Raw genomic sequence first — 27021 nt, forward strand, 5'->3', positions numbered from 1 at the left:
CGTTCTTCATTGTCCTAAGTGTGCTCTATTTCCTTCTCTTGTGATCCAGTTTGTAATGTCTGACTGATTTCATAATCAATAAGTCCAATAACATAAGAAGCAATGCTTGCTTTCTATTTCTATGGAATTGTTACCCTACCTTTTTAAAGAGCTGTCCGACTCAGTCAGTATCAATGTATTATTTCCTATAATAAGAATTCACAGCTGAAAGACTAAGATAGCCTTGGAAGTGAAGATTTTTTAGGGAAGGACAGATGGGATCCATTTGCTAATCAAACCTTATTGCTTTTGAGTCATGGCTGCTGTGCTAGGTGCATGTAGGTGAATAGACTTAGGTTCTGCTCTCAGGTGATATTCAGTAGGAGAGAGGAGTCCGCAGGGATTATCTGTCAGGAAGACAAATGTGGCCCCTGCCCTAACCCTGGTAAGCCAGACAGCTACACAGAAAACACCAGTGCCACTTGGTCAGTGCTCTCAGATATGAACGCTGGATATGGTGGATGGCCACAATTAGAAACAGTTGGCTCAACCCAAAAGCTCAAGGAAAGCTGCTTGGAAGAAATGCAGCTTAGACTCATTCCCAAGGCAGTGGCTAGGCAGTGAGAAAATCAGCAATAGCCATGGGAAGAGAGGGCTACATATGCAGGGCTTGAGCGTACGCAGCAGCTCTCATGTGTACTCCAACATAGTCTTACTGTATGGTGTGTAAATATAACCTACTTATATGTCCATAAACACCTTGGGGCAAAAATATTATTTTCATCTCTTCCTGTCTTCAGAATCATTGAGACACAGTAGGGGTTCAGAGTGTTTATTGTACTTCATGCAACATGGATTACATTATATGGATTCTGGGTAAAGAGAAGTAGGCACAGATGATGGCCACACAGGTTCAGGGGGCAGACCAATGTGACTGGAACAATAGAAGCCTAATTGCTGTCGCCGGTGTTGTTTTGAATGAACGCTGTTGTCTGTGCTCCTAGGCTTATGAAAGTCTCTTTTGTTTCCTCGCAGAGTGAAGAGTTCCACATTTATACCCAGTACTGCACCAACTACCCAAGGTATGGCTTGGAAAGGGGTGGAGTCCTCCTCTCTTTGTTCTGTTTCAAGTCATTAGATGCAGTGTCAGGCACTGTATGCCTGGCACTGTGCTGAAAACCAGGGAAATGCAAAAATGCGGATCTCAGATAGTGTTTGGTGCCTTTTAGACTGGGAGGATCCATGGAGCTGGAGTGGGAAAAAAAATCATGAGCAGCGTAGAGTAAGACCAGGAACATCACTGCACACCTTCAAAGGAAGAGTGATATATCTGTGTGGTTGCATAGGGCTCTCTACTTCTCTGTTAACCTTTTATTATGTGTGCCTCATTTTGAAGATGTACTTGTGTAACATAACTGGGAAGAAAAGAAGTTCTGGTTTTACTTGGTAAGCTTTATGAGTTTTCCAAGTTTTATAAAGTTCAGCAAGCACAAGCACGGATCCTGAATAGTCAGCATGAGGAATGGGGGCTTCCAGGCTCCAGGGGCTGTTGGCTTCATTTTGCTCGTTTCTAAGATTGGAGATGGGAGAGCAGTTCAAGGAGCAGCCTGGACAATGTACAGATCGCTGAGTAAGAGCCAAAGACAAGGCTACGTTTAGCTCTAGGCATTTCTCTTCCCTCCCCAAGACATTTATTGGGTATTTGAGTCCTCAGCAGCGTTAAAACCTATAAAAGCAAATGCTAAGTTAAGCATCCACAGTGATGCAGAGATTCTGGGGGATTAAAGGGATGCAGGACACCCACCCCAGTGCTAGAAACCCAATAGAGTCTTACCAAGTGCAAATCCATCACCACCCCTTCCTTCTTCCCATTTTATGGATGACCCTGCTGAGAGACCCATGACAAACTGACTCCACAGGGTCCTATAGCTGATGAATGGCCCAGTGAGGATGTCAACCAAGTTGCTCCAGTCTCAGGCCACTCACCAAGTATCTTCATAAAGTTCTGGAGCTTTCTGTGAAGTCATGATCAACAGGCTCTTGCAGCCCAGCCAGAAAGAGGGCTGGGGTGACTTGCACACTCTTGGTCAATCTTGGCACAGTCATCCACAGGAATACAGTATCCGTAGAATCCTCGTGGCTGCTGAGGGAAGGAAGGGCAAACACCCCTAACCTGCAACCCAGGAGTTGCCTAAAAGGCTAGTGTGTAGTAACTAACCTGAAGTTCAGAATTACTTTTAACCACCACTTCTCATTGTAAAGATTTAGTCTTCTGTAAACAGTGTTCAGGAGGTGACACCATGGTTATTCATTTAGATGGACAGCTGTACTTACCCCAGGTTTCTCTTAAAACAAAAACCCCACATGCATATTCAAGCATTTGCCATAATTCAGGTCTATAGACTCACCCATACTTTGCAAGGTTACACTTAAGCATTTTTTTTCTCTGATACAAAATGAACTATGGATGCATCAACTAAATCTCATGGTCCGTAAGCCAAAATGCCATGCAGCAGAGGAACCACAGAGTCAGCCCCCAGCCTGTCCACACAAGTTCTTCCCAAGCAAAAGGGGAAGCTGTTCAAACTGACAAATCAGTGAGGTGCTGGGGCTGACCGTCAAAGGGGCTGGCTCTGGAGGTCTGTTTGTGTTCATATTGCTGTGAACATACCATCTAAAGACGCAACCTCAATATGGAAACTTTCCAAATCAAAGCTTCAGAAGGCTCTTCTGGCTTACTGATGAAATCCTCCGCTTTGCCATCATGGGCTGTTTTGGGATCCTGGGAAAGTGAGCTCATGCGTGCAAGAAGGATTTTCAGAGCCTGTCGTTCATGCTGCGATCTTCCATGCTCAGGGCAGAGCTGCAGAAACTAGGACCCAGCATTCCTGCCTTCAAGCAGCTTGTATGCTTTGGAGGGGCAGAACCCGATTGCACATACCAATGAAATAGTATAAGGGTGATTAAATACCCGAGTGGGAATTAATATGGTATGAACTTGGTAACATGCAGTGGAAGCTAAAGACATGTAAAGTAACAGGAAATAACCCCAGTGGGGATAGTTAAGGACACTTTCCTGGAGATTGTGTGTTTTGATTTTGAGTCTGCCTTTAAAGAAATGTCCCATGTTAACAGAGGGACATTCACAATGAAGAAGGCATGTCCAATTCTTGTCCAGTGTGTGACTTTCATATCTACAAAGAAATATTTCCATGCCTGTCTCCGGGCAGTTTGCCTGGACACTTGATGTTCCCATGTCCCTGTCTTAGCAAGTCAAGAGTGCCAAGATTTTTCTCCCCACTTGAGACCCAAGCTGGTGGTTCTAAATGTGGCAGGCACACCTTGGCAGGTGACTTCTTCCTTCATGCCAATCACACCCCAGTGATTTCACCCGGGGGACAGACAGAAAGGAGGTCATGCAATTGTCCTCAGATGCCTGCCCTATTCCTGAGATCTCCGGGCACCTGGAGTGTCCTGTGCCCTGATTTGCAGTAGATTCCGGTCTTGAGCAAGAGTGGGGCCATCAGTCAACCACCAGGCTCCTGAGCAGCTGCACCTGATTCCAGAAGGCTTCAGAGAAATGCCCAGGTCACACAATGAGGACTTTAAAATTCAGGACTCAAGGGAGAAATAAATCCATTTAAGCTGATCTTTTCTAAAGCAGATAGCACAAAGGGATTGTAACAGGTTAATTACAAGACTTTTCACAGAGTCTTATTTTATTGTTTGACTCCCTCTGACTGTCTCAGTTAATCCTGGAAACATGCCAGAGACTTGGGGAAGAAAAGAATAAAATGATTCCCACCTGCATCCAGGTTATACCGTAACATCATGATTTTAATTTGCGCATGTGTGTGATGTAGGATTCTATCAACTAGCTTGATGTGGAAGGGATAACCATTGTTAGAATTGTTGCATTAAGATGCGTTGGAGCTACATATTACTTTGGAAACTTCAGAAGGGATTCTAGCTCCCTCTTCTATTATCCTGCAGTGACATATCAAGAAAGAGGAGAAGACTGACGGTAAAGGGGGCAGCTAGTCAGAGTTCCTCTGAGAAAATTCAACTCCTAGAAAGTGGTATGGTAGGCACATTTCACAAGCCATCTGAGGCAGGTGACAAGTGTCCTAATAGGAGACAAAGTCTATGCTAAATAAAGGAACTGTTTTGTCTTAAACCAGGGATGCTGTGCCTTATAACCTAGCCTGTGGGAACTGGGTCCAAATGTGCACCATGAGAACTATACAAAGACATCTGGATGGGGCACGTGTAGGGGCTAACATTCAAAACAAATGTCTCTTGTCAAGCTACAGTGTCCTGGCATGGGACTGTCTGTTCTTGGAACCCAAACCCATGGTTCTATGCCACTGAGTTCAGTTCCCTTTTCTAGTTCAACCCATCCAAAGGGATACCTTTCTCTGACTTGCTCCAAGGGATTCTAGCCGGGAGCTACCTCTGTGGCTACCCTGCCCAGTTTAGGATAGTTCCACCAAGACTGGCATTTAAACCTCAAACACCCGTGTAAAACACGACATCCTCATGACAAAATGCATGTGCTTCTCTTGCAGGTCTGTGGCCGTGCTCACTGAGTGCATGAGGAACAAGATACTGGCCAAGTTCTTCCGGGAGCGCCAGGAAACTCTGAAACACTCACTGCCCCTGGGGTCTTATCTCTTAAAACCAGTTCAGCGGATTCTCAAATATCATCTTCTTTTACATGTAAGTCTCCGCCCTTGCTATAACTCTTGCCAAGGGATGGGGACTTGGGGTGTGTCTATTAAGTTGGGGCGGGGGGCGATGCCAGAAAATGTTGTGGTCATATGGAAATGTTTTCTACACTCATGCTTCACAACTGCTTTAAGGAATTAGAGACGCTTGTGTGCTAGGGCTACAGCCCCATCGACAACAGCCAAGCTGAAGGATTAATTGGAACTTGGATAGTGATAGGGCTGAGGAATGCCTTGTGCTGGACAGGGTCAGTTTCAGGCAGGAAGCTAGCATCTCAATGAAAAACAGATTCCTCTTCCTGTTTTGCCCTATTTCCATTAGACCCAATTGAGTAGGCAGCTGGGAGGGAAAACTTTCCTAGACTGGCCCTCATGTGAGAGAAAAGAGAAAGTGCCTGAGACGGGGCAGACAGATGAACAGTGCCATCTCTGAGTAGGGGCTTAGCCTCACTTCTGGCTATTGACCCTCCCTAGTGGTTTTTACTACTTGTATAATAGTCAAGAAAACTTTGGAAATGAGATGGATGTCGCTCTCAGATTCACCTCTCAGAATATTCTCTAGTGAAGTCTGTAAAGATGGAGAAAATTCTATTGATGATCATTTGCATTCTACAAGTAAGATTTGCTTAGTTTTGCAATGGAGGGCTTGAGGAGCAGAACCCTGAGGCAAGTCTGTCTGCCTCCAGATCTTGTAAGGTGCCATGTTCACTGTGGCTCATAGACATTCAATAAAAATGAAATACTGTTTGTAATCTGCTAGTCTGTATACCAGATTAAGAATCTTTTCCTAGAGGGATTTTAGAGGTAGAGACAGGAAGATCAAGATGTTGGTGGTGTTCTCAGCTAGACAGAGGGTTAGGAGCCTGCCTGTGCTACATAAGACTTTCCTTCAACCAACCAACCAATCAATCAAAAAATAAGTAAAAATTTAAGTAAAGGGATTTTAATCCAGAGCTCTGTTTTATCAGCCTGCCTGGTATCTCTCCCACCCAGCTACTAATCAAGCCCAACCCAGTCTCGCTTCTAAGATCAGACAAAATCAGGTGTGTTCAGGGTGGCGTGACCATTGACCGTGTGTGGTGTCTCTTTTGAAATGAGTCTATGTTTCTAACTGGGGCAATCATTTCTGGTTTGCTGAGTTCACATATGTAAAATTTTACCAGAAAAATGTCTTTGTCTACTTGCTTAAGTAGCTCTTCCTTGGAGAATCATCTGTTGTCTTATGAAGGCACACTGGAAATAGTTCCTTAATTCTTACACCAATCCTAATGACCAGCTAGATTTAGGGGGGTAAATTTGCTAAGTCAGTGTCCAGACCATTCTTGAAAAAAAAAACACCTTCCCAGAATACATCTCTGCTAAACTATGTTAATATGACATATAAGACGTCAGTCTCCTAGAGAATCAGATAGCTATCAATCAACAGAAATCCAAGGTCTCAGCTTCCCTGAGCAATCAAGATCCTTACAAAAACTTAATTGACATTTATAAATGACTATGAATGAAGGAATAAGGAAAGAATGGTAGCTGAATTAATCCCAAATTATCTTCTTGTTGCCTTTGAGGTGTTTTTGCTTTTACACGTAGCTTAGAGTATCCCTCCAGAATTCACATCACATCAGAGTTGAACCATACATGTGCACCCTCACAGGAACAAACCGTGAACCTAGAGAAGCCGTTTGCTTCATTGACCACTTGGGGGGGGAAGGGTACAAATCTAATAACCAATTTCTTTTTTTAGGAAATAGAAAATCACCTTGACAAGGACACCGAAGGCTATGATGTTGTGCTCGATGCTATAGACACGATGCAGCGAGTGGCCTGGCACATCAATGACATGAAGCGGAAGCATGAACATGCTGTCCGCTTGCAGGTGAGCCAGGCAGCAGTTCCCAGCAAGTGTTCCAGTGCATCGCTCTTTCCAGATCACATGTTCAGGCTGCATCAATAGTGCCCCTCACTTACAGTCCTCATCCCAGTTCTCCCTGAAGACAATATTGACCATTGATTAGAGTGGCTACATAGTGATGAGGGAGGCCACTCAGACCCAAAATAAACACACAGAAACTATATTATTTGCAGTACGGTTAGGTCAATAGCTTACACCTCTTTCTAGCTAGCTCCTGTATCTTAAATTAACCCATTTCTGTTAATCTGTGTATTGCCACGTGGCTATGGCTTACCGGCAAGGTTCTGGTGCATCTGTCTCCTGTGGTAGCTACATGGCATCTCACTGACTCTGCCTTCTTTCTCCCAGCATTCAGTTTAGGTTTCCTGCCTAGCTCTACTCTGCCCTATCACAGGCCAAAGCAGCTTCTTTATTCATTAACCAATAAAAACAACACATATACAGAAGGACTTCCCACATCAACATACGACAAAGTTTATCACTTTTAAGCTAATTGGTTTTGTTATTGCTTCTTTGATGACCCCGATTAAATATGAGTCTCCCAAGGCTTTATCTGATATCATTACAAGTCAATTACAATTCTTGCTAAGCAAATTTTCTCCAAACTATTTAAGGAATTTAAAGCCCATATTCCTCTCTCACTAGTTTATAGAAAACCATGACATACAGTGTTAGGGAGATATAGGGCAAGTGACTCATTGGGGAGAATAGAGGCTGAAGCAGCTCCTTTGCATTTCACTTGAGACATAAATCTCAAGCACATTATTTTAGTCTCTTCAGGTTTGAAACGTGACAGTCAGGTGACAGGTTTGCTAAGGTTCGTTCAGTACCAATATGATAAGCCCTGAATTCTCAGGAACTTTTCCACTCCCACAGAAACTTTTGGTTATGTCCTAGACTCCTCAAAAAATGAGCCACTTAAAAAACAAAGAGCTGGGGAGAAGGTTCAGTGGCTAAAAACATTTGCCACTCTTGCAGGGGGTTCAGGTTCAATTCCCAGAATCCACACAGATGGAGGCTCACAAATATCTGTAACAATTCCCAGGGATCTGACACCCTCTTATGGCTCCATGAGTATCTGGCTCACACATGATGTACATACAGACATAAATGCAGGCAAAACATACATAAATCTTAAAAAAAAAAGCATTTGGCCCAGGAGCTAGTTCTAAACTCATGACTCTCCAAGTGAGCCTGAAAGATGAAGAGTGAAGCCACAGCTGACCCAGCGCAGGAAAGAATGTGTTCTTCTTGTAGGTCAGAAGAAAAGGTTAGATCGCACCTGTAGGCAACCAGAGTTTGGTGTGACATCACTGTCAAAAGTCAGAAGTGATAGCATTTTATTCTCCCAGGCTGTGTTTATTCTTTTTCCAGCATTAACAAAAAGTTTAATCATTCAAGTGTTTTTTGACAAATGTAATATCAGACATCTTTTATTAGCTAAATGGCTAATTTTTCATTCTGTGTCAGTGTGCATGGCATTCTGAAGGTGCTGCTAAATCAGACCCTAGCGTTACTTCATATCTACCACTTCTGTCTGCAGCCAGCAAAAGTTATCTTGCTTAGTGATTGGTTGTTTGGTAGTAAGACGAACCCAGGGGTTTGTACAAACTCCACAAATATTCTACTACTGGGCTACAACCCCCATCTTCCCAATGAAGATGGTCACCATCTTGTGGCCTTTCTTAAGTAGGACTTGTGGCTATTTATAATTTTCAAGGAAATGAAATCAGCTTCCTTAAAATTTTGTCATGTAACAAATCCTAAAGAAGTGTCCATTGTATCACCTATTCATATTCTCTAAGTTCCGTTGAAAGTGCTAAGACCGAGTGGCCAAGGTGTGTCCATTTCCTTTCTAGACAGATGAACTTAAAGTTGGGAAAGTCCTGAGAAAATGTCCATGGTTTTACCCAGGCTTCAGTTGTGAGTTACTAATGTATGGTATAGACTCAGTTTCTAGAACATTCTCAAGTTGAAGACTGAAGGTTTTTTTAATTCAAAGAGAAGAGAATGAAAGGTTAGAGGAGGATGCTATCTATGAAGGCACCACCCTTTTGAAAGGTATAGTTACTGAAACCAGCCATAATGCTGGATCATTAAAGTATGACAACAAGCAATTGATAGTTCAGTAATTCAATTTATTTCGGGTTAACACTTGACTGATATAGCCTTGCCCCATAAACAGTGATTTATATCAGTCACCATCCTTGAGGTTCAGTGACAGGCCACTGGGTCTGCGATGCCTTGCCGTCTGCCTAGTGTTTAATCTGGGGGGAATTTTCTTTTTCTTAGGAGATCCAGAGCTTGCTAACTAACTGGAAGGGGCCAGACCTCACCAGCTTTGGGGAGCTGGTACTTGAGGGGACTTTCCGCATCCAGAGGGCCAAGAATGAAAGGACTCTCTTCCTCCTGGACAAGCTGCTTCTCATCACAAAGAAGAGAGACGACACCTTCACATACAAAGCTGACATCCCGGTGGGTCCTCGCAGGGTGGCAGGCAAGGCCTGGGGGTGGGGTGGCTTGTTGTGTGCCCAGTGCGCCTCACATACTGTGTTCTCTGCTGCAGTGTGGCAACCTCATGCTTGTGGAGATCATAACAAAGGAGCCGCTCAGCTTCAGTGTCTTTGACTACAAAAACCCCAAGATGCAGCATACAGTCCAGGTAACAGGCCAGTCACTCCTGGGTCCCCACATGGGAGAGGTGTGCAGGGCCCAGCCACCATCTCTGCATTGCCTTGCAGCTCACTGCTTAAATCTCCTCTGTAGGCCAAATCCCAGCAAGACAAACGCCTCTGGGTTCTGCACCTGAAGAGATTGATTCTGGAGAACCATGCAGCAAAGATCCCAGCTAAGGTGAGAGAGAGAGGTCAGTCAGAACACAGCACACAGCACACAAGGTGGCTTCTGAAAGGGCCCAGGCCCTAGCCAGGGGTCTGTCTGACAGGAAACAAAGCCCAGCTTCAATACAGAGCCTGTAATCCTAGCAGTCAGGAGTCTGGGGCAGAAAGATGGCCAAGCAAAATCCTGTCCACGAGGTTGAACTTTGACATATGAGTGTGTGTATATGTGTGTGTGTGCTTGTGTGTGTGTGTGTGTGTGTATGGAGGGAGGGAGGGAGAGAGAGAGGGAGGGAGGGAGAGAGGAAGAGAGAGAGAGAGAAAGGAATCAATGATCAATGGCACCAACTACAGATTTACATGTCTTAGGCTATGGAGGCAATGTTACTAGCTACTCCTCTCCCCCCACCCCACCCCCAAGAATAAAGGGGGACAATAAGGAAGCTAATAAAGAACTAACAGAAAATACAGGGAACCCCTCTGAGGAGGTCTGAGAGCCTCAGGAGGCTGTGTTGGGTCCTGTGAGAACAGCAGGAAACCAAGCCCAGTTTGGCGGGAAAGGAATTTACCAGGAAAGAGCAAGCTGCTCGCCTAACCCAGATCTGTGTGTGTGCTGGACATGGGGAAACAATTGTGCTGAAAGCCAGGTGGCCTGGGGCAGGAGGACAAAGTGTTCAGCCCTAGGCAGTGAGGGGGAGGAAGGAAAATGCCTCCTGCTTTCGTGAAGGATGAGGAATGTTCTTATGAAGTTGGGGTGAGGGAGGGGACCCAGGCTGAGATGACAAAGTAAACAAAAACAGGTGTGACACCCTGCTCACCAAACACAGCTGGTGTTGGGACCAGAGGGCCAGGAGATAGGGCAGAGGTAAGGCTGTGGTAGAGGAAGTTGGCGAAGCAGCCCATGGAGCACAATGCAGGGAGCAGATGCCAGACAGGTCACCCAGGCAAAAGGAACAGATGTCACCCTCTGAGATTGCACTTGAGTCGGAAGTTACAAAAAGGGCTTGGGGTTGGGAGTTAACCAGACGGGCTGGGCTCACGGAGGACACCTAACCGGTTAGATGGGAGCAGAGGAGCATCTGACAAGGTGGATGGAGGTGGAAATTCAGGTTCTGGCAGCCCCCGGGATTAGGAGAAGCAGTGATTGAAGCCCTATAGTTTGACAGGATGGCCCACAAGAATGTATAAAGGAAACAGGGACTCCTGGGGGGGGGGGGAGGGTTGAAAGACAGCCAGGGAGAGCTGTGAGGACCCGGAGGAGGGTACCTGATGAGGAAGGCGGGATAGCAGCTAGAAAGTGCCATTGAGATGCAGAAGTTGGATTTGGAGAGTGTTTGCAGTGGGTTAAAAAGAAATAAGGAACCGGCTGAGTGGAGACTTTTTTCTCACAGAGTTCAAAAAGGTGTGGTTTAGAAGGCAACTCAATCAAAACAAGGCTTTCCATCTGAGTGATAAACAAGGTGTTGGTTGGTGAGCTGTCCGGGAAGATTAGGAGGTAGCAAGGATGAGGAAGGGCCATTGTGGTGGTGGTGAGAATCGTAAATACAGGAATGATGGGGGTAGCATGTTCCCTGAACTGGGTAAAGAATGAAGAGAGATGGCAGAGGAGCGCTGAGGGGCTTAGGACAGCATGAAGGGTTAGAGGAGCTGGTGTGGGTGATGAAGTCATCCCTTGGATGGATGGAGCAGGCATGGGGTGAGTGCGGGAAAGTGGAGAGGGTCAGACTCGCGCTAATGAAAATGGTCTGGTTGTTCATGGTGACTCAGCTCCTTTCTGATAGGCACCAGCGATCCACCTGAGGCTGCCACGTGAATCAGTGTGATGGTGTCGTGGCAAACTGCTTAGCAACAGTGGAAACTGCTGTATGGGACTATGGCACTCACGAGTTCCTCTCCAGGGGTGGCAGAGCTGGGGAAGGGAAAGGTTCCTACAAGGAGAAGAGCGCACATGTTCACGAGACTGTAGCTGTCGGGACTATGATTCCTGGCTGAGTGGGGAAGAGATTTCTGGTCTGTGGGCAGGTGGTTCGTAGGGAAATATGGAATCTGTAGTTGAAAACAGTTCCTAGTACCTTGCCTGGGTGGCCGGGCAATCCTGGTATGTTCGGGTTCTAGGATGGCTGAACTGCCCTGCTGCTACTGTGGAATAGGGGACATGGGTGCTAGAAATAAAGTAGCAAAAGACTAAGATAAAGGGATGAGTAGCCATCTGTGAGGATGGGACGATGTCTGTAATGGGACCAAGAGGAGGAAGAGAAATAGAACCAAAAATGGGATCAGATCGGCAGAGGGGCACCGGGTGGAAAAAGCCAAAGGAGTTCTGGGAAATAAGAAATTTGTCTTTGGTGGGTTGGTTGATCTCACTAGGTAGCCCAAGCCAGCCTTGAAATTGGACTTCTTCATCATAGCCCCACCCCCACCCCTGGCCTCCTGAGTACTGAGATCGCAGGTGTACCCCAGGATGCTCAGCTCGCCTTCTCCATGTTCAGCCTGATCTCTAGGAGCTGTGCCAGTAGTGGCTTTACGTTCAGGAAATGAATTCTTAGAACTGTGCGCTTGGCCTGAAGTGTGAGTTTCCCCGTCATCAGGTACGATGAAAGACCAGAGAACTCAGGCAGAACAGTGATTGCCTCCTCTCGTGGTTACTCAGAGGCAATGCCCTTCTGAGAGGTGGCACCTCGTCTTTGATGTGCCCCTCCTACTGTTTACAAGAATCCTAGGAAAATCAAATTGCCTAATAAGATCCTGAAAGGCAATTATAGTCAATTACCAAATGAGGCAGCTTCCTTCTGGTCTATGTATTCCTGGTGGTTTCCCCTTGGTGCTTAAAACAATTAATAAAGGCACAATACAATTATTCTTTTCACTCAAGTTATTAGTCCATTTAGAATCTAAGACGGATTTTAATTTACAGCTTATTGAACACATATCCATCGTGATAAGTACACTTACTTCGCACTCAGTAAAATATCTCAGAGATGGGTCGTGTTCTCCGCCATGTTAGAGAAATAAAATCAGAGGTTCAGAGACAGGAAGTAAATTGTCCAAGTTTTATAACTAGTGTATGGCCAAATTCAGATTCAAACCCAAGTCAAAATCTGGCTCCAAAGAGCCTCTACACCATATTCTCCCCCACTAGAAATGAAAACATAACCTATTTAATATACTTTTATCCACTATAATGTTAAAAATAATTCCTTGCCCTATTTAAATAGGGTGATTAAATGAAGGTTTTTTAAAAAATCTTTCATCGAGACTATTCAATTGTTTTCTTAAAGCTTTCAAAATATATTTATTTCTACGAAATCAAACAAATGTATAATGGGACACTTTAAACAACAAGACATGTGTAACCCCGGCTTCTAATGTCAACACAGCTGGCGATGAGTCACTGAAGGCTGCCAACCTCCGCCCAGACGGCTGACTCCCTGATGGTCCTCAACTGCCACCTAGTGGACAACAGGGGAATTCTTTTCTGAAACAATTTACAGGATTTAAGGGGATTATGCCATTTTAGGGATTAACTTTGTTAAGGTAATTTCTTGGAACTAGTCACATTCCCCATATATATAAACTGAGCCAAATTAATTGAGCATAAGTATGAAGTAAGTGCTTTTTCATTTTGAATATTAACACAAAACTAGAAAACAGCTTTCCAGAGATTAAACTACCACTTGTGTTTTAAATTAATTCCAACTAGTAACCTCAGATTCCAAACATAAAACAGAAATACAAACGTATGACGCAGACAACTATTATTTCTCAAAATTAAGGTAACTCTTGGTATTTTTCCCATCTGTGCCTCCATCTTTATTTTTTTTAAGTTACATGTGTTTGCCAGATAATTTGGCATGATATCATAGATTGCAGAAAATTAGAAACAAAATCATTTTAGTTATTACAGCATGATGTATGTAGATTAGACTGTGTTATCCTTGAGGGGAATGTAAACAGCATTGGAAAGCAAGAAATGTTACCTTAACGGACTCCCCCTAACAATCAGTTGACCAAAGGGTGGGTTAAGAGAGTTCAGCTTGTTTCTAAGTCTCTGGGCATTAGCAACATGTGACTACAGAAACAGCAAAACGCAAAGTATTCTGGGTAGAACGACTAAGTGTCTGGAGAGCCGAAGCCTCAAGGCGTCAGGTTCCATTCCCCCAGAAGGGCAGAGACAGGGGCCGGGCCTGTGCTTGTGAGTTGATGCTAACAGCACTGCCTTGCAACCTTAGAGTTGAGAAAGCGCATCCAGAGAGGTGAGAGCCACCCGCTCTGGTCGCTCTGGGTGACCACCTGAACTGCAGCTGGACTTCCGTGTGCTTGCAGCTGTTTCTTTGCTTTTGTTTTTTTACTAGACTAACAATACAGTATAAAACTCTCTACAAGAGTATGCTAAGCAACCTAGAGCTGATTTCGAGTTTACAGGAAGATTCTACAGGCTCTGGACAAAGGCAGCGTCTCTACCTGAAGGGCTTGGGTGCTGCCATCTTGTTCTTGCTTCATTTCTGTGGCTGTGATCCCCTGATGAGAGAAGCAGCTTGTGTGGGGGCGGAGGAGTTGTTTCAGCTCACAGTTCAGGTTATACTCCTTCATAATGGGGACATGCATGAAGGCAGGAACGTAAAGCCACCAGTCACATGACACCCACAGTCCAGGGCGGAGAGCCTCCTACTGAGTTCACTGTCTCTACTCTTATATAACTCAGGACTCAGCCTCAGGGTTGTGACCCATACCAGTTGGCCTTCCCATACCAAAATAAAGAAGATAATCCACTGCCCCCACAGCTATGCCCACAGGCCAACTTGATCTAAACCAGCATTTCTCAACCTGTGGGTCGCGATCCCTTTGGGGGTCACCCAAGACCATTGGGGAAAACACAGAGATTTTCATTACAATTCATAACAGTAGCAAACTTACAGTTATGGAGTAGCAATGAACTAATTTTATGGTTGGCGGACACAACAGCACAAGGAACCAAAGTAAAGGACCCCAGGCTTAGGGAGTTGAGAACCATTGCTCTAGACAGTCTTTCATTGAGACTCTCTTCCCAGGTGAGTCTAAATTGTGTCAAGGTGACAGTAAAAACTGACCATCAAGTCTTCGCTGTATTGTGCAGAGTGGGCAGCCCCTACTACTCCCCATGAGGGACTCCCTTCGAGTCCCCTGTGTAGTAATATGGGCGGCAGGGCTGCCCACATGGCTAGCTTATGCTCCGAAATAACAACACACAAACTGTATTCATTTAAACACTGCTTGGCCCTTTAGCTCTAGCCCTTACAGGCTAATTCTCACATCCCAATCAACCCATCTCTAATAATCTGTGAGCACCGGTCTTACCGGGAAAGATTCAGCATGTCTAACCTGGCGGCTTGCTTCATCGCGTGCATCTGCCCGGGAGAGCAGAGCGCTCCCGAGAGGAGAGCTGTGGAGTCTGAGCTCACTTCCTCTTCCTCCCAGCGTTCTGTTCTGTTTACTCCTCCCACCTATCTTCTAACCAATGAGGGCCAAGCAGTTTCTTTTTATTTAACCAATGACCTTCCTCCATCACCCCTGAACTATGTATTAATGCCTAAAAGAAATCGCAAGAGTTGTTTTTAATGTTTTGTTTTCTAAAACCCATTTATTTGAATGTGATAAGATCTCTGTCACACTTGGCAGTTTAAAGAAGAAATTGGAGAAAAAGATTCAATTATATCTACATTTTTTTTGTCTTTCAGGCCAAGCAGGCAATACTCGAAATGGATGCCATCCGTAAGTTTTTGTTCCCTTAGCATTCTTTGAGAAGATGCCGTTATCCTTCTGTGTCTGTCATGTTCTTATCTCAAAGCTTGTAAAATGTCAGTTATGGGAAGTCAGCGGCTGTTCACTCACTTTTAAGAGCTGGAGCAGACATGAGCATCACTTCCCAAGACGCTGCCTTGTTTCTATTTTGTTCTCCTGGTTTTCCTGTGGCATACTCGATGGCTAGCCACACTTCCAGTTTCTGCAGGTCCTAAAACTGTCAAGGAGGACTCTTCCTCTCACCTCCACCACAATTAAGGAAGGGAGGGAGAGAGGAAGGAAATACATTGCATTTACTTATCCATCCAAAAAAAAAAAAAAGAGTCCCTTCCGATCACCTACAAGAACCTTTATCGCTTGAGCACTACTGGTGTTTCTGATGTAAGACAAAATTCCAAAAATCACAGCCACCCTATATGATCACCATACCTTCCTCTTTGCAGACCATCCAGGCTTCTGCTACAGCCCTGAGGGACAGACCAAGGCACCGTGTGGCTCCAAAGGAGGCCCTGCACCCTATCGGCAGAGGCGGAAATCTGGTAAGCAGGAAGTTGCCACTGAAGTTGAACTGTAATGCTGAGAGGGACAGAAAGTGGGTACCTTTCTGACTGGCAGACATTTTCTGACTGGTTGTTGGTTCGAATACATCTAAGGCTAACAAGGAAAAAAAAAAACAGAACACCCCTCAAGTCTTTCTTATTTGTTTATTTAGCTTTATTTATTTATTGGTTTCTCGAGACAGGGTTTCTCTGTAGATTTGGAGCATGTCCTGGAAACTCACTCTGTAGACCAGGCTGGCCTCGAACTCACAGAGATCCGCCTGCCTCTGCCTCTGGAGTGCTGAGATTAAAGGCGTGCGCCACCACCACCCGGCTCTCTAGCCTTTCTTTAAAACACCTCTGTACTTAACTCTTTCCTGGTAAATATAAACTATGTCAACCAGCAAGGTATGATGGCACATGCCTTTTGTCCCAGGCAGAGGCAGGCAGATTTCAGTGAATTGGAGGCCAGACAGAGCTCTACAGTGAGACCCTGTCTCAAAAAAACAAACAAATAAACAAAACAAGCAAAATGTGTCAACCAACTGCTTCTGCTTTTTATGGTACCTCCCCATTGGTAAGTATTCCCTTCTGCCCTATTTGCTGTTACTGGTATACCTTGTGAATGGCACACACAAGAGTATTCAAGCTTAACATTTTGATTTGCTTAGTGTTCTCTTAGCTCTCAGTTCTTGGTTTTATATGAAAGAGTATTAACAAAGTCCACTTTACCCTTTACTATAGGAAAGGAATGCCAAGATATGTAGCAATTACAATTTTCATTTATAAGACCCTCACTGTGGGGTAGACCCAAAAAAGGAATAAATAAATACCGGTCTCTTTGATAAAGATTTGGCATATGCAGATGCAAAAGAGGGTGAAAAGACGGAGGAAGAGATTCCAGGAATGAATGAGACTTCAGTCAAAGACTGATATCCTTGATGGCATGGGAAGTAGAGGCACAGGGTTGGAATCGTCCATGCAGAGCCCGAGGACTTGAGCCAACAGACTGCAGGGCAAGTGGTGGCTGTCAGCAGCTCAGCCTGGCTGGAGCGAGGAAAGAGGACAGTGCAGGGTGGAAAGAGAGATGGGGAGAGGGGGCCGCAGCTAGGAGGCTGATGACGAAGGCTAAGCAGGCTATGTATATGTGTGACTGTGGCAATGCAAAGGAAGATTTCAAACTAAGCATGCGTGCCTTTAGTAGAAGCTGGCTTCGGGTAAAGAGCCAAGTAGGCAAGGAGTTGTGCATCCCTCGTCCCCCGTCCAGTCTACGTCCTGCCCCCACCCCCACCTCATGCGGCAGCCATGCTAGTCTAGGGGAGAAATGAAGGCCTAGACGGAACAGGGACGGGCTTAGGGATGCAGACTGGTGACTGGGTCGGCTCACTATAAGCTTTCTAGACTGGTGGGTGAGAAAGAGATGAACTGAGAATGGCATCGTGGTCCCTAACTTGGGAGACAGAAGTCATTGATAAATCAGCTGGTAGCAGATGGCAGGTGAAAGTCCACGAGGAAGCAGTGAGCTCAGATTGAGAAGAGAGAGGTGGCCGGATCCGAAGCCTGGGATAGAAAATCGTAAGTTGCCAGCTGATGGGCTGTAGTGGCAGCTGCGGGAGTTGTTTCACGGCTCGGCCTGTTGGTAAAGTGGCACCTGCCCTTCTGTTCTGTGACTCCTGACCCTTTGGAGCCTATCCTACCATTCAGCAGAGTATCAGTGAGCACTGAGAATTTGAGTGAATTAGGCAGAGTCTTTCTAGAGCCCGGGACTGAGGATATTGCCTAGTTGAGAGGGTGCTTGCCTAACATGCACAAAGCCTTGGATTCTTTCTCTGGCTCCACATAAAGGGGGCTCCTGCCTGTGGTCTCTGTACTTAGGAAACGGAGGCAGGAAGTTCAGGAGTTCAAGGTCGTCCTCAGCTACAGAGCTGAGGCCAGCCTGAGATGCGTGAAAGCTTGTCTGTAACAGACAAATAAAAAGAACGTTTCTAAAGCTCTTAAAATGTCAATAAGTTACTAATTTATTTATGAGAGAAGGTATCGATTTGCAAATAATGCTGGCTTCCCTCTCCCCTCAGAACCTTCCTCCCGGACGCGCAAAGTGTTGAAGAGCAGTGGTGAGTGCAAAAATAGAGTTGCCTTTTTCATTCTAAGCTAATCATCATATAGAAGAAAAGTATGTGTTAGGCGCATTGTAGATCGGGAGGTTTGATAGCTAGGTTGCACAGAGATTGAATGTTTCTACAAGCAAAAGTGTTCTGTTGCAAAACAGTTGATGGAAGTTATTTGCAACATAGCTGTCAGACATAAAATTAACATCTCTCAGAAAGAAATGTTATCAACAAAAGCAAAAGAAAAAGGACCCTTAAACATGTAATAATGCATGTAATATGCATGATATATATATATATATATATATATGTCCCAACATCCCAGAAGAAACAAAGTGCTAATATATTTTAAAGTTTAAAAAGACACCTGCATCAGTAATTGAAAAAAGTATTCATTTAATGAGAGAACTGGGCAGAAGAAAGCTATGAATTTGATGAAAAGACTCTGTAAAACTCTTGGCAGGATGGTAAATTTTTGCAACTTTTCCTGAAAAATATTGAGTAATTCCCATTTAAGTTCAAAGTGGTAATTTGCCCTTGATCCAGCAATTTGACCTCTAGGCTCATATGACTGTGTCAACAAGTCCAACTAGAACTCTGCATCTGTCTCAAGATGAGCTAGGCCTTGGTATGGTGAAAGTCAGGATTCTCCAAGGTCAACTCCTGTCTCATGTGCTCAGGGAACCTGGTACAACTCCTGTGTTCGTCCTGGTGTAAAATATTAGCTACAGGAACAACCACTATTTCTGGATAGAGCGACCATGCACTATGTAAAGGTCATTCTCAACTCCATAAGAAGTTTAAGTTCAGCAAGTCATCCACGAGACCCTGCCAAAAACAAAAAGAAAGAATATTTCTAGACCTCTTAAGATATCAATAAGCGACAAGTTTGTTATAAGGGATAAACTTGATTTGGGTTTGTAGCATTTTAATATCACATTATAAAATGTCCATCTGGGGGCTGGAGAGATGGCTCAGTGGTTAAGAGCATTGCCTGCTCTTCCAAATTTCCAAAGGTCCTGAGTTCAATTCCCAGCAACCACATGGTGGCTCACAACCATCTGTAATGAGGTCTGGTGCCCTCTTCTGGCCTGTAGACGTACACACAGACAGAAAATTGTATACATAATAAATAAACAAATAAATAAATAAATATTTAAAAATAAATAAATAAATAAAATGTCCATCTGGTAGGAAATAGTATGTTCCTAGCTATCGTGGAATGTTCTGAGGTTGAAAAGAATGAAGTCAATCTCTCTCAACCAACACATGCCTATGTATTTAGCAGAAAATATACCGATGTGTAATGCATCTTTATTTAAAAGCCAACAGAGCGACTTTACACTGCAAGAAGGTGTGAGACAGTGGGTATGAGATGCAGAAAAATGCACACCAGACTGAAGTGTACCTCTCGGGAGGAACTTGTGGGCAGAGAAGCACTCTGCAAGCTTACCTGACTAAACACTTGCAAAGATTAAATGTGCATTAGTAGGGTGTCTATAAGATACATGTATAAATCCCCCTCCATGACAGGATCAAGAAGACCTCATGGATAAAGATTTCATCTTCATGTCTAAAACTCAACAAAAGCATTCTCATGTCTTCAGGAGACTCCCATGGCCTATGACACAGGCCTTGTTTTTCATATTTTTGTTAGAAAGTTTTGGAAACAATTTACCCCTGAATTACTGCTCTCAGGGATACAGAAAATGGCTTTGGCTCTTTTCTATGTATAATGTAGCGTGGTTCTACTATGGTAGAGAATGTGGAACAGATAAGTGAGGGAGGTTTTTGTTTTGTTTTGCTTTGTTTTGTTTTTTTGGAAAACTGGATCTCTTGAACTTCAATTATTAGCAATATGTGTACAAGCCATGTAGAAATAGAAATGCTTATCTAAAAGATACATTTTAAGTTCTCAAACTTAAACCATGTTTTTTGTTTTTGTTTTTTTCAGAAACTGCACATGATATCCAGAAGGTAAGCGTGATCACATTTCTTCTGAAGGGTTTGCTGTAGGCACCTTTCTCCGCAGTGTCCTCCCTTACTGGTCTCACCCCAGCCTGAAGTGTCAACATTTAAAAGTAAATGTTGACAACCTTATCCACTTTGCACATTTTGACAACCTTATCCACTTTGCATTGTTAGCTAGTTGTCCTTGATTTAAGGGAAAGCGAATTGTTTTCAACTTACTCCCTCCTGTGTCATCACTTGCAGTTCAGGCAATTCTACCCGTCCCTGTGGTCCACTTCTTCCCTCAGAAGCTATGACTACCCTTAGACAGTGACCTTTACTGAAAGATAGTGTGGTCAATCTCACACTGCCCTGTACCTCTCTCAAGTTAAAGCCAGCCCCTGATATATATATATATATATATATATATATATATATATATATATATATCCTGGGTCTATCTAGCTCCCTTCCCAAAGCACTGTCAATCACCAGGATGATTGAAGACTGTGGTCCTAAGATATAAGAGCATACAAAGTCCCTTCTATTTGGGAAAACTGAGGCAAGAAGAATGAATGAATGAATCTAGGAGTTTAATTTCAGCCTTGGCAACATAGGGAAACCCATCTCAAAAGAAAAAAGTTACAGCTAGGAATATAATCCTTCCGCTGGTGCAGCAGGTATGGTGTGTGATGCAATGAGACTTCGCGAGGTCAAGTTGTATCTAGGTAGTGCTTGTGTTCCTCTGACAAACCATTAGGAGATGGTAAATGCTCACTGTAGAGCTTTGTCTGCTGCCTAGCAAGCCTGAGGTTCTGGGTGCTGGCACACGCCTTTAATCCCACCACTCAGAAGGCAGAGGCAGGTGGATCTTTGTGAGTTCGAGGCCAGCCTGGTCTGCAGAGCTAGTTCCAGGACAGCTAGGACTGTTACACAGAGAAATCCTGTCTCAAACACACACACACACACATACACACACACACACACACACATAAAATAAAATAAAAAACAAAAACTCACCACTGAAGAAAAAGTAAAGTGTTTTGTCCTTTTGGACATTGTATTAGGTTTGTTACCTGGAAAGAGGAACTGGTATATCCTGACCTGAGTGACTTTTCCAATATGGCCAGTGATGAGTTATCCTAACTGACACTTCCCAGAGTATTTCTTGTGGTTTCTCATGTAAGACCTAAGGATGTACCATCCTCCATAAGGATGGGGCTCTAATCATCTCTTCCCCAAATCCCATTTGCACCATGGTTTAACAAAGGGACAAAGGGACCTTGTTGTTAAAGGCTGTATCTTCATTTTTAAAAAACCCTAGCACTTGGAAGGCAGAGACAGGGGGATCTCAGTGAGCTCCAGGCCAATCAGGGCTACACAGTGAGACACTGTCTAAAACCAAAGCAAATCAAAACAACAACAAAATAAAAACGGACTTTCAGTTGTCAAAAACTCAGCGTGGACCTAGGAGGGGACTTCAGCGGCTCTAGGATGCACTCACGGTTTTTCAGATACTATTTGTTTTCATCTGAAACTTTGTAACTGTATTGACTCTTCATTGTGAAACTTACTTTCTGATCTTTGCCTAAATTGGGTCACCAACAAAAGTTCTCTGTGATAGAATCCTGGAGCCAAACACCTCTCTGTACCTAACTGTGTACAAAAGGTTAAGCTTTCCCATCTTAGGCGACTTTCCAACAGTGCTCAACCAAGTCCATTGAGGACTACGGAGCTGTGAAGATAAAAATCAAACAAGAACAACAAACAAACATATTACCAGGGTGCTACTTCAGTAGCCAGATTCTGTCTCCTAACAATGATGTGTATCCTCAGAATGTAAACAGATTGGCCTATTGCTTTACCGCAGATTGGCATCTCTTCCTGAGTATATAACCTGAACCCCTCATCCTGTCTGTCGCAGCTAAGTTCATAAATGAGCTGGGGTTAAGGCCTGAATTCAGATGCACTCCTGCCTTTTGTGATCGTCTCTTGCAAGCTGTTTCACCTCAGCAGGCCTGCCTTCCTCCTTTAGAAAATTACTAACGAGACATCATGTGATAATATAATTTTTAAAGATGCCCAATACAATATTTGGCAAAAGGGCAAATATGCCATAAACGATCCTGTTATCAAATTAATAAACACCAAAATGGACGGCATGGAAAAACAGAGGGAGAAAATGGTTGTCTTGGCCCTGGTAAAATTGAGGTTTAAGACTTACGTACTTCTATGATATGACTAACCCTACATTGATTATTTCTTAATCTCAGAATTCATCAGGTCTCTGAATGATGGATTGGATACAGTGTTCAAAAATACTGCCATCATTCACTTCAATAGTTAAGAACAATATTAACAACAATTTGGGTTTAGTTGTTAACATCCATGACTTCTGGGGGCTGGATGAGTTCCAGGATTATTTCTGCTGCAGTGAGAAATACAGGGCTATTTTGTTATGCCCTCTATATCTGTCATAACTTAATGGATGGATGCTAACTCATCTTCACTGTAAGGAGTTCCCTGGTACCTGTGTTTTATAGGCACCACATCAGTGCAGTCTGAATGCAGGGAAAGGAAAAGGTGCTGAATTTTGGTTAAAAAGGTTTGCAAAGGCAATAAAATTATATAAAAATATTTTATGTCTGGATTTGTGAAAATTTATAAAACTAAATGATTAATTGTTACAGGTTTTAAAGTTTTAATAGAAAAATGTTAGGGTGGGATTTTATTTGTGTGCTATCTGCTGCTTTCTCCTTTCCCGACAAGTGGTGAGCAGTTCTTGCTACTTTGACATTTACAGTAGGCTACTCATAGAGCTTTTATCAGGAAACATGTCCCGCCCCAGACCAACTGAATCTGAACAAGCCTTAACTATTTCAGCTCTTTGAAGCTAGTTCTTCTGTGTCCAGAATAGTATCAAGTTATCTGCCCCCATCTCCAGTTCCCATGATAAGACCACGGGCCAGTCTGTTCTCCTTGCACGTTGTTATTCTCAGGAGATGGGATTTTTCTAGATGGCCAACTCCCATCAAGAAACATTCTAAGTGACAAAAAGTTCCATTGTTTGATTAGAAAAGTTCCCTTATTGGTTGCAGCCAGGCGGTGGTGGCGCACGCCTTTAATCCCAGCGCTCAGGAGACAGAGACAGGTGGATATCTGTGAGTTTGAGACCACCCTGGTCTACAAGAGCTAGTTCCAGGACAGGCTCCAAAGCTACAGAGAAACCCTGTCTTAAAAAACCAAAAAACAAAAACCAACCGTGGTTCCCTGTATTTTTTACCTCCAAAACAATAACTAAGCATTAGTTAAATATATTTTGTTAACAAATGTTAAAATAGCATTATCTCAACAGTGGGTTAAACTCCTGTAACACAGCCTCCTTGCCTGGAGTCTATAAATTAAGATCAAGTTCACAGTGAGCCTTTCAGGGTTAAGGAAAGCCTTGAAGTGTGTCATCAAGTCACCAGCAGGGGCTCCTGATGGGACCAGAAGTTACAAAAGGACTCTCAGGAGCAGGGCATTGAAATGAAGGCCCCTAAAGTCTTGCATACAAGGTGGTATTAAGGCATAGGCCTCAATGCAGACTCATGTATACAATGAATATCTACCATACTTGCGATATTCTGCTTCTGTTCTGCGGGGGAGCAAAGATTTTAGAGTCAGTTGGGTTTGAACTATAGCCTTACTACTAACCAGAAGAGAAAGATACTGACTATTTCAGAGCCTAGGTTTCTTCAATATAATCCTGATATATCTATACGTGGTTCATAGACTGACTATGAAAACTAATTACAGAAGATACCTGCAGATTGCCTATAGCTCAGTTTTTAATTAAATATCCCTATCCTTTCTGCCCCCTTTTCAAAAATCTGAAGTGCTCTTCAGATCACTTGAAAACCAACAATGGCTAGTGATCATTTTCTCTAACCAGGTGGCAGTCTAGCTACATAGGTGACATCCTCTAACCAGGTGGCAGTCTGGCTACGTAGCTGACATTCCCCCAGTCACACATCTTCCGCATGGTGCAATAATTCAGTTGCTATGTGTCTGTCTCCCTCAGGTTTCCAGAGAGGAAGGCTCTTCCCAGGTGACTTCTGCCACGCCTTCTCCCGCCCAGAGGAACAGCCAGCCAAGCAATACCGCCCTCGTCAGTCTGCTCCGCGGGGGCGGCGCCATCAGAAGCCTCTGGACAGATCCCCACATCAGGCAGTCCTTGTTTCCCAGCCGCCGGTCTCCACAGGAGAATGACGACGATGATGACTACCAGATGTTCGTCCCGTCCTTTTCTTCTTCCGATCTCAATTCCGCCAGGCTGTGCGAGGAGAACACCTCCAGCCGCCCTTGCAGCTGGCACTTGGGACTGATGGAGCCCGCCGAGATCTCCAGCTCCAGTCACAGGGTTGTCCGGCGGGCCAGCAGTGCTGGTGAAAGCAACACGTGTCCTCCTGAAGTAAGAATGAGGGACAGCGATGGCTCTCCGTACTATCCTGCCAGAGAACTGCAGAATGGTCCTCAACTAGGAGGACAGGGAGGGATGACCCCCTTTGGGTCGTCTGTAGAGTTGACGATCGATGATATAGACCATGTCTATGATAACATAAGTTTCGAAGACTTGAAGTTAATGGTTGCTAAGCGGGATGAAGCCGAATCCTCTTTCCCCAAATCACCCAGAGACTCTGTTCGCCCCAAGAGCACCCCGGACTTAGCCTTCTCGAAGAGGCAGGCTAGCCACAGTACAAGCTCTCTCTACTCAAAGAAAGAGGCAGCTCCCAGTGCTCAAGAGGCATCTAACCAAAGCATTCATGAACTCCAAGTAGTGGAAGAAAACATCTATGACACCATAGGGCTCCCAGACCAACCATCACTGGACTTCAAATGCAGTACACTTAAGCAGCCCAAAAGGAGCACCTTCCTGGGTCTGGAGGCTGATTTTGCATGCTGCGACAGCTTGAGACCGTTCGTCTCCCAGGACAGCCTCCAGCTCAGTGAAGAGGACGTGTCTTACCCTCAGGGGCCCTCCGATACTGACTATCTGAGTTTCTTGTATGACTCTCCCCGCTGTAACCTGCCCATCGCAGATAAGGCTCTGTCAGACAAATTGTCTGAAGAAGTAGATGAAATCTGGAACGACCTGGAAAATTACATCAAGAAGAATGAAGACAAAGCGAGAGACCGTCTCCTCGCCGCGTTTCCTGTCAGCAAAGACGACGTGCCAGAGAGGCTGTATGTTGAGAGCACCCGTGAGCTGAGCAGAGATTCGGGGCGTGCCTCATCTATGCTGTCCCTTCCGGGGAGCCAGGCTTTTCTCATGCCTGGGCAAAGCAGGGTTGCCAGAGCTAGCAGGGTTAACTGCTCGCGTGAAGATGACCTGATTTCAACAGAAGGCTCCTTCGTGAGCCTTAACCAACTCTCTCTGGCTAGTGGAGTACCTCCTGTGGACAGTCCCTATGAACTGGCCAACTACAGCCTGCCCCAAACAGACCCAGAAAACTCTGACCTTGGGATGGAAGCCACAGATAAGACCAAGAGCAGGGTCTTTATGATGGCAAGGCAGTATAGTCAAAAGATTAAGAAAGCCAATCAGCTTCTGAAAGTGAGAAGCCCAGAGTTGGAGCAGCCACCACCCAGTCAGCATAAGCCCATTCCCAAAGACCTGGCAGCCATCTTGGAAGAGAAGAGGCAAGGAGGGCCTGCCATTGGTATGTTGCGTGCTCTGTTCTTCCTTCTTGACAGTCAGGTGTGGGAACAGGCTTCCCAGTTCCAACTGTCCTTAGAGTGGTCTCACAGTACATAGGCCACAAAGCCACCATTGGCCCTTAGCACTTTACTTCAGTTGGAGCATGTAGATTAGAGTGTTACTGGGCCTCAGGGTTGCTGCACATGTAATGTTACTTTAAAGTTGGTGCCTTTAGGAAAAAGTTTCTGGAAGGAAGCCTAAAATGTGGAAGAAGCTACCCGCTTTAACCTATGAAAGAAGCATAAACACTTACCTATGAGTTGGCAATGTATTGGGGAGCGGGTGCTTCTCAAAACCATTGGCATTGAGAATCATCTAGAATAGGGCTGCTGTTTGTTGCAGATCTCCCCCCGAAATGCTCGCCCGTAGCCCAGAGGTGAGGGGATGGCTCAGTTGGTAAAGGTGCTCGCCATGCAAACACAAGGACCTGAGCTGAGCTCCCTAGCACTCGTGAGAAGCCAGGTGCAGCATGACATGCCCATCATCTGAGGCTGGGAAGGCAGAGACAAGGAAGGAAGGGGAGGTCACTAGAGCTGGCTGGCCCATCAGTCTAGGCTCGGCCAGAGACCCTGTCTCAAAAGATGAAGTGGTAAGTAACCGAGGAAGACATACACAGGCACACACAGCCACGGACACGTAATACAACAAAGAAGCAAGGACCAAAAAGATTTGTGTATTTGTTTTTTGTCTCCTCTGTGTGCCTGCATGTGTGCCTATAAACAATGAGCATGCAGTACCAGAGGAAGCCAGAAGAGGGTGCTAGATCCACTGGAACTGGAGTTGCAGTTGTGAGCTGCCCTGTGGGTGCTGGACATCCAACCCAGGTCCTCTGGAAAGGCAGCCAGTGCTCTCAAGCACCAACCTATAGCTCCAGCCCCCCATTTTTTAGGCATTTTTCTAAGCTACAATTTCCTTGCTCAACTTATTCCAGCTACTACTTGGTGACCTTAAATAGCCACTAACTACTGTGTGTTCAATACCGTCTTGCTTGGTTTTGTCATGTAATTCTTCCAAGAAGCTTAATTCTTCCGTCGGACTTCATTGTGGGCATAGCTGGGCTTCTAGATGTAACATGGGCAAGAATCAGGGGCGCGAGGGCAAGTGCTTTCTGGTGTGACATTTTGAAAGAGAATGAAACACTGATCTGTGAGAAGCCTTGAGTTGTGAATACAGCATGTGACTCGGTAGAAAAAAATGCAAGAGGGACGTTCTGCTTAGGATATCTTTTCATCTCAGACACTGATTTCTGGCATTGGGGCTAGGAATCTGTCTTGTTTACTCTTTTGAGACAGTGACTCATGCAGTCCCGGCTGGCCTCAAACTTGCTGTGTCACTGAACTTTATGAATTTCTGACCCTCCTACATACACACACCCTAAAAGCTGGGATTACAGGTAGTGCCCCCACACCTGGTTTTATGTGGTACTGGAATTGAACCCTGGCCTAGGCAAGCAC

The 27021-nt window shown here is 44.7% G+C and overlaps 1 protein-coding gene across 4 annotated transcripts in view; it reads left to right on the forward strand.

Moving 5' to 3' along the window:
* Positions 1-27021, forward strand: part of Plekhg1 (pleckstrin homology and RhoGEF domain containing G1) — a 215321-nt gene that overhangs the window by 180453 nt on the left and 7847 nt on the right. For all 4 annotated transcript variants that reach the window (XM_041680135.1, XM_041680136.1, XM_041680138.1 and 1 more), the window contains 11 exons: positions 1015-1061; positions 4548-4698; positions 6448-6579; positions 8908-9090; positions 9182-9277; positions 9382-9468; positions 15167-15200; positions 15674-15769; positions 17845-17883; positions 19832-19854; positions 23891-25529. In XM_041680135.1, the coding sequence (XP_041536069.1) occupies positions 1015-1061; positions 4548-4698; positions 6448-6579; positions 8908-9090; positions 9182-9277; positions 9382-9468; positions 15167-15200; positions 15674-15769; positions 17845-17883; positions 19832-19854; positions 23891-25529 (2527 nt within the window). The remainder of the gene's footprint in view (positions 1-1014; positions 1062-4547; positions 4699-6447; positions 6580-8907; positions 9091-9181; positions 9278-9381; positions 9469-15166; positions 15201-15673; positions 15770-17844; positions 17884-19831; positions 19855-23890; positions 25530-27021) is intronic.

Source organism: Microtus oregoni, unplaced genomic scaffold (genome assembly GCF_018167655.1).
Source record: "Microtus oregoni isolate MIOR12 unplaced genomic scaffold, Mior012 000033F_ref0000390, whole genome shotgun sequence".
In the NCBI taxonomy this organism is placed as follows: domain Eukaryota; kingdom Metazoa; phylum Chordata; class Mammalia; order Rodentia; family Cricetidae; genus Microtus; species Microtus oregoni.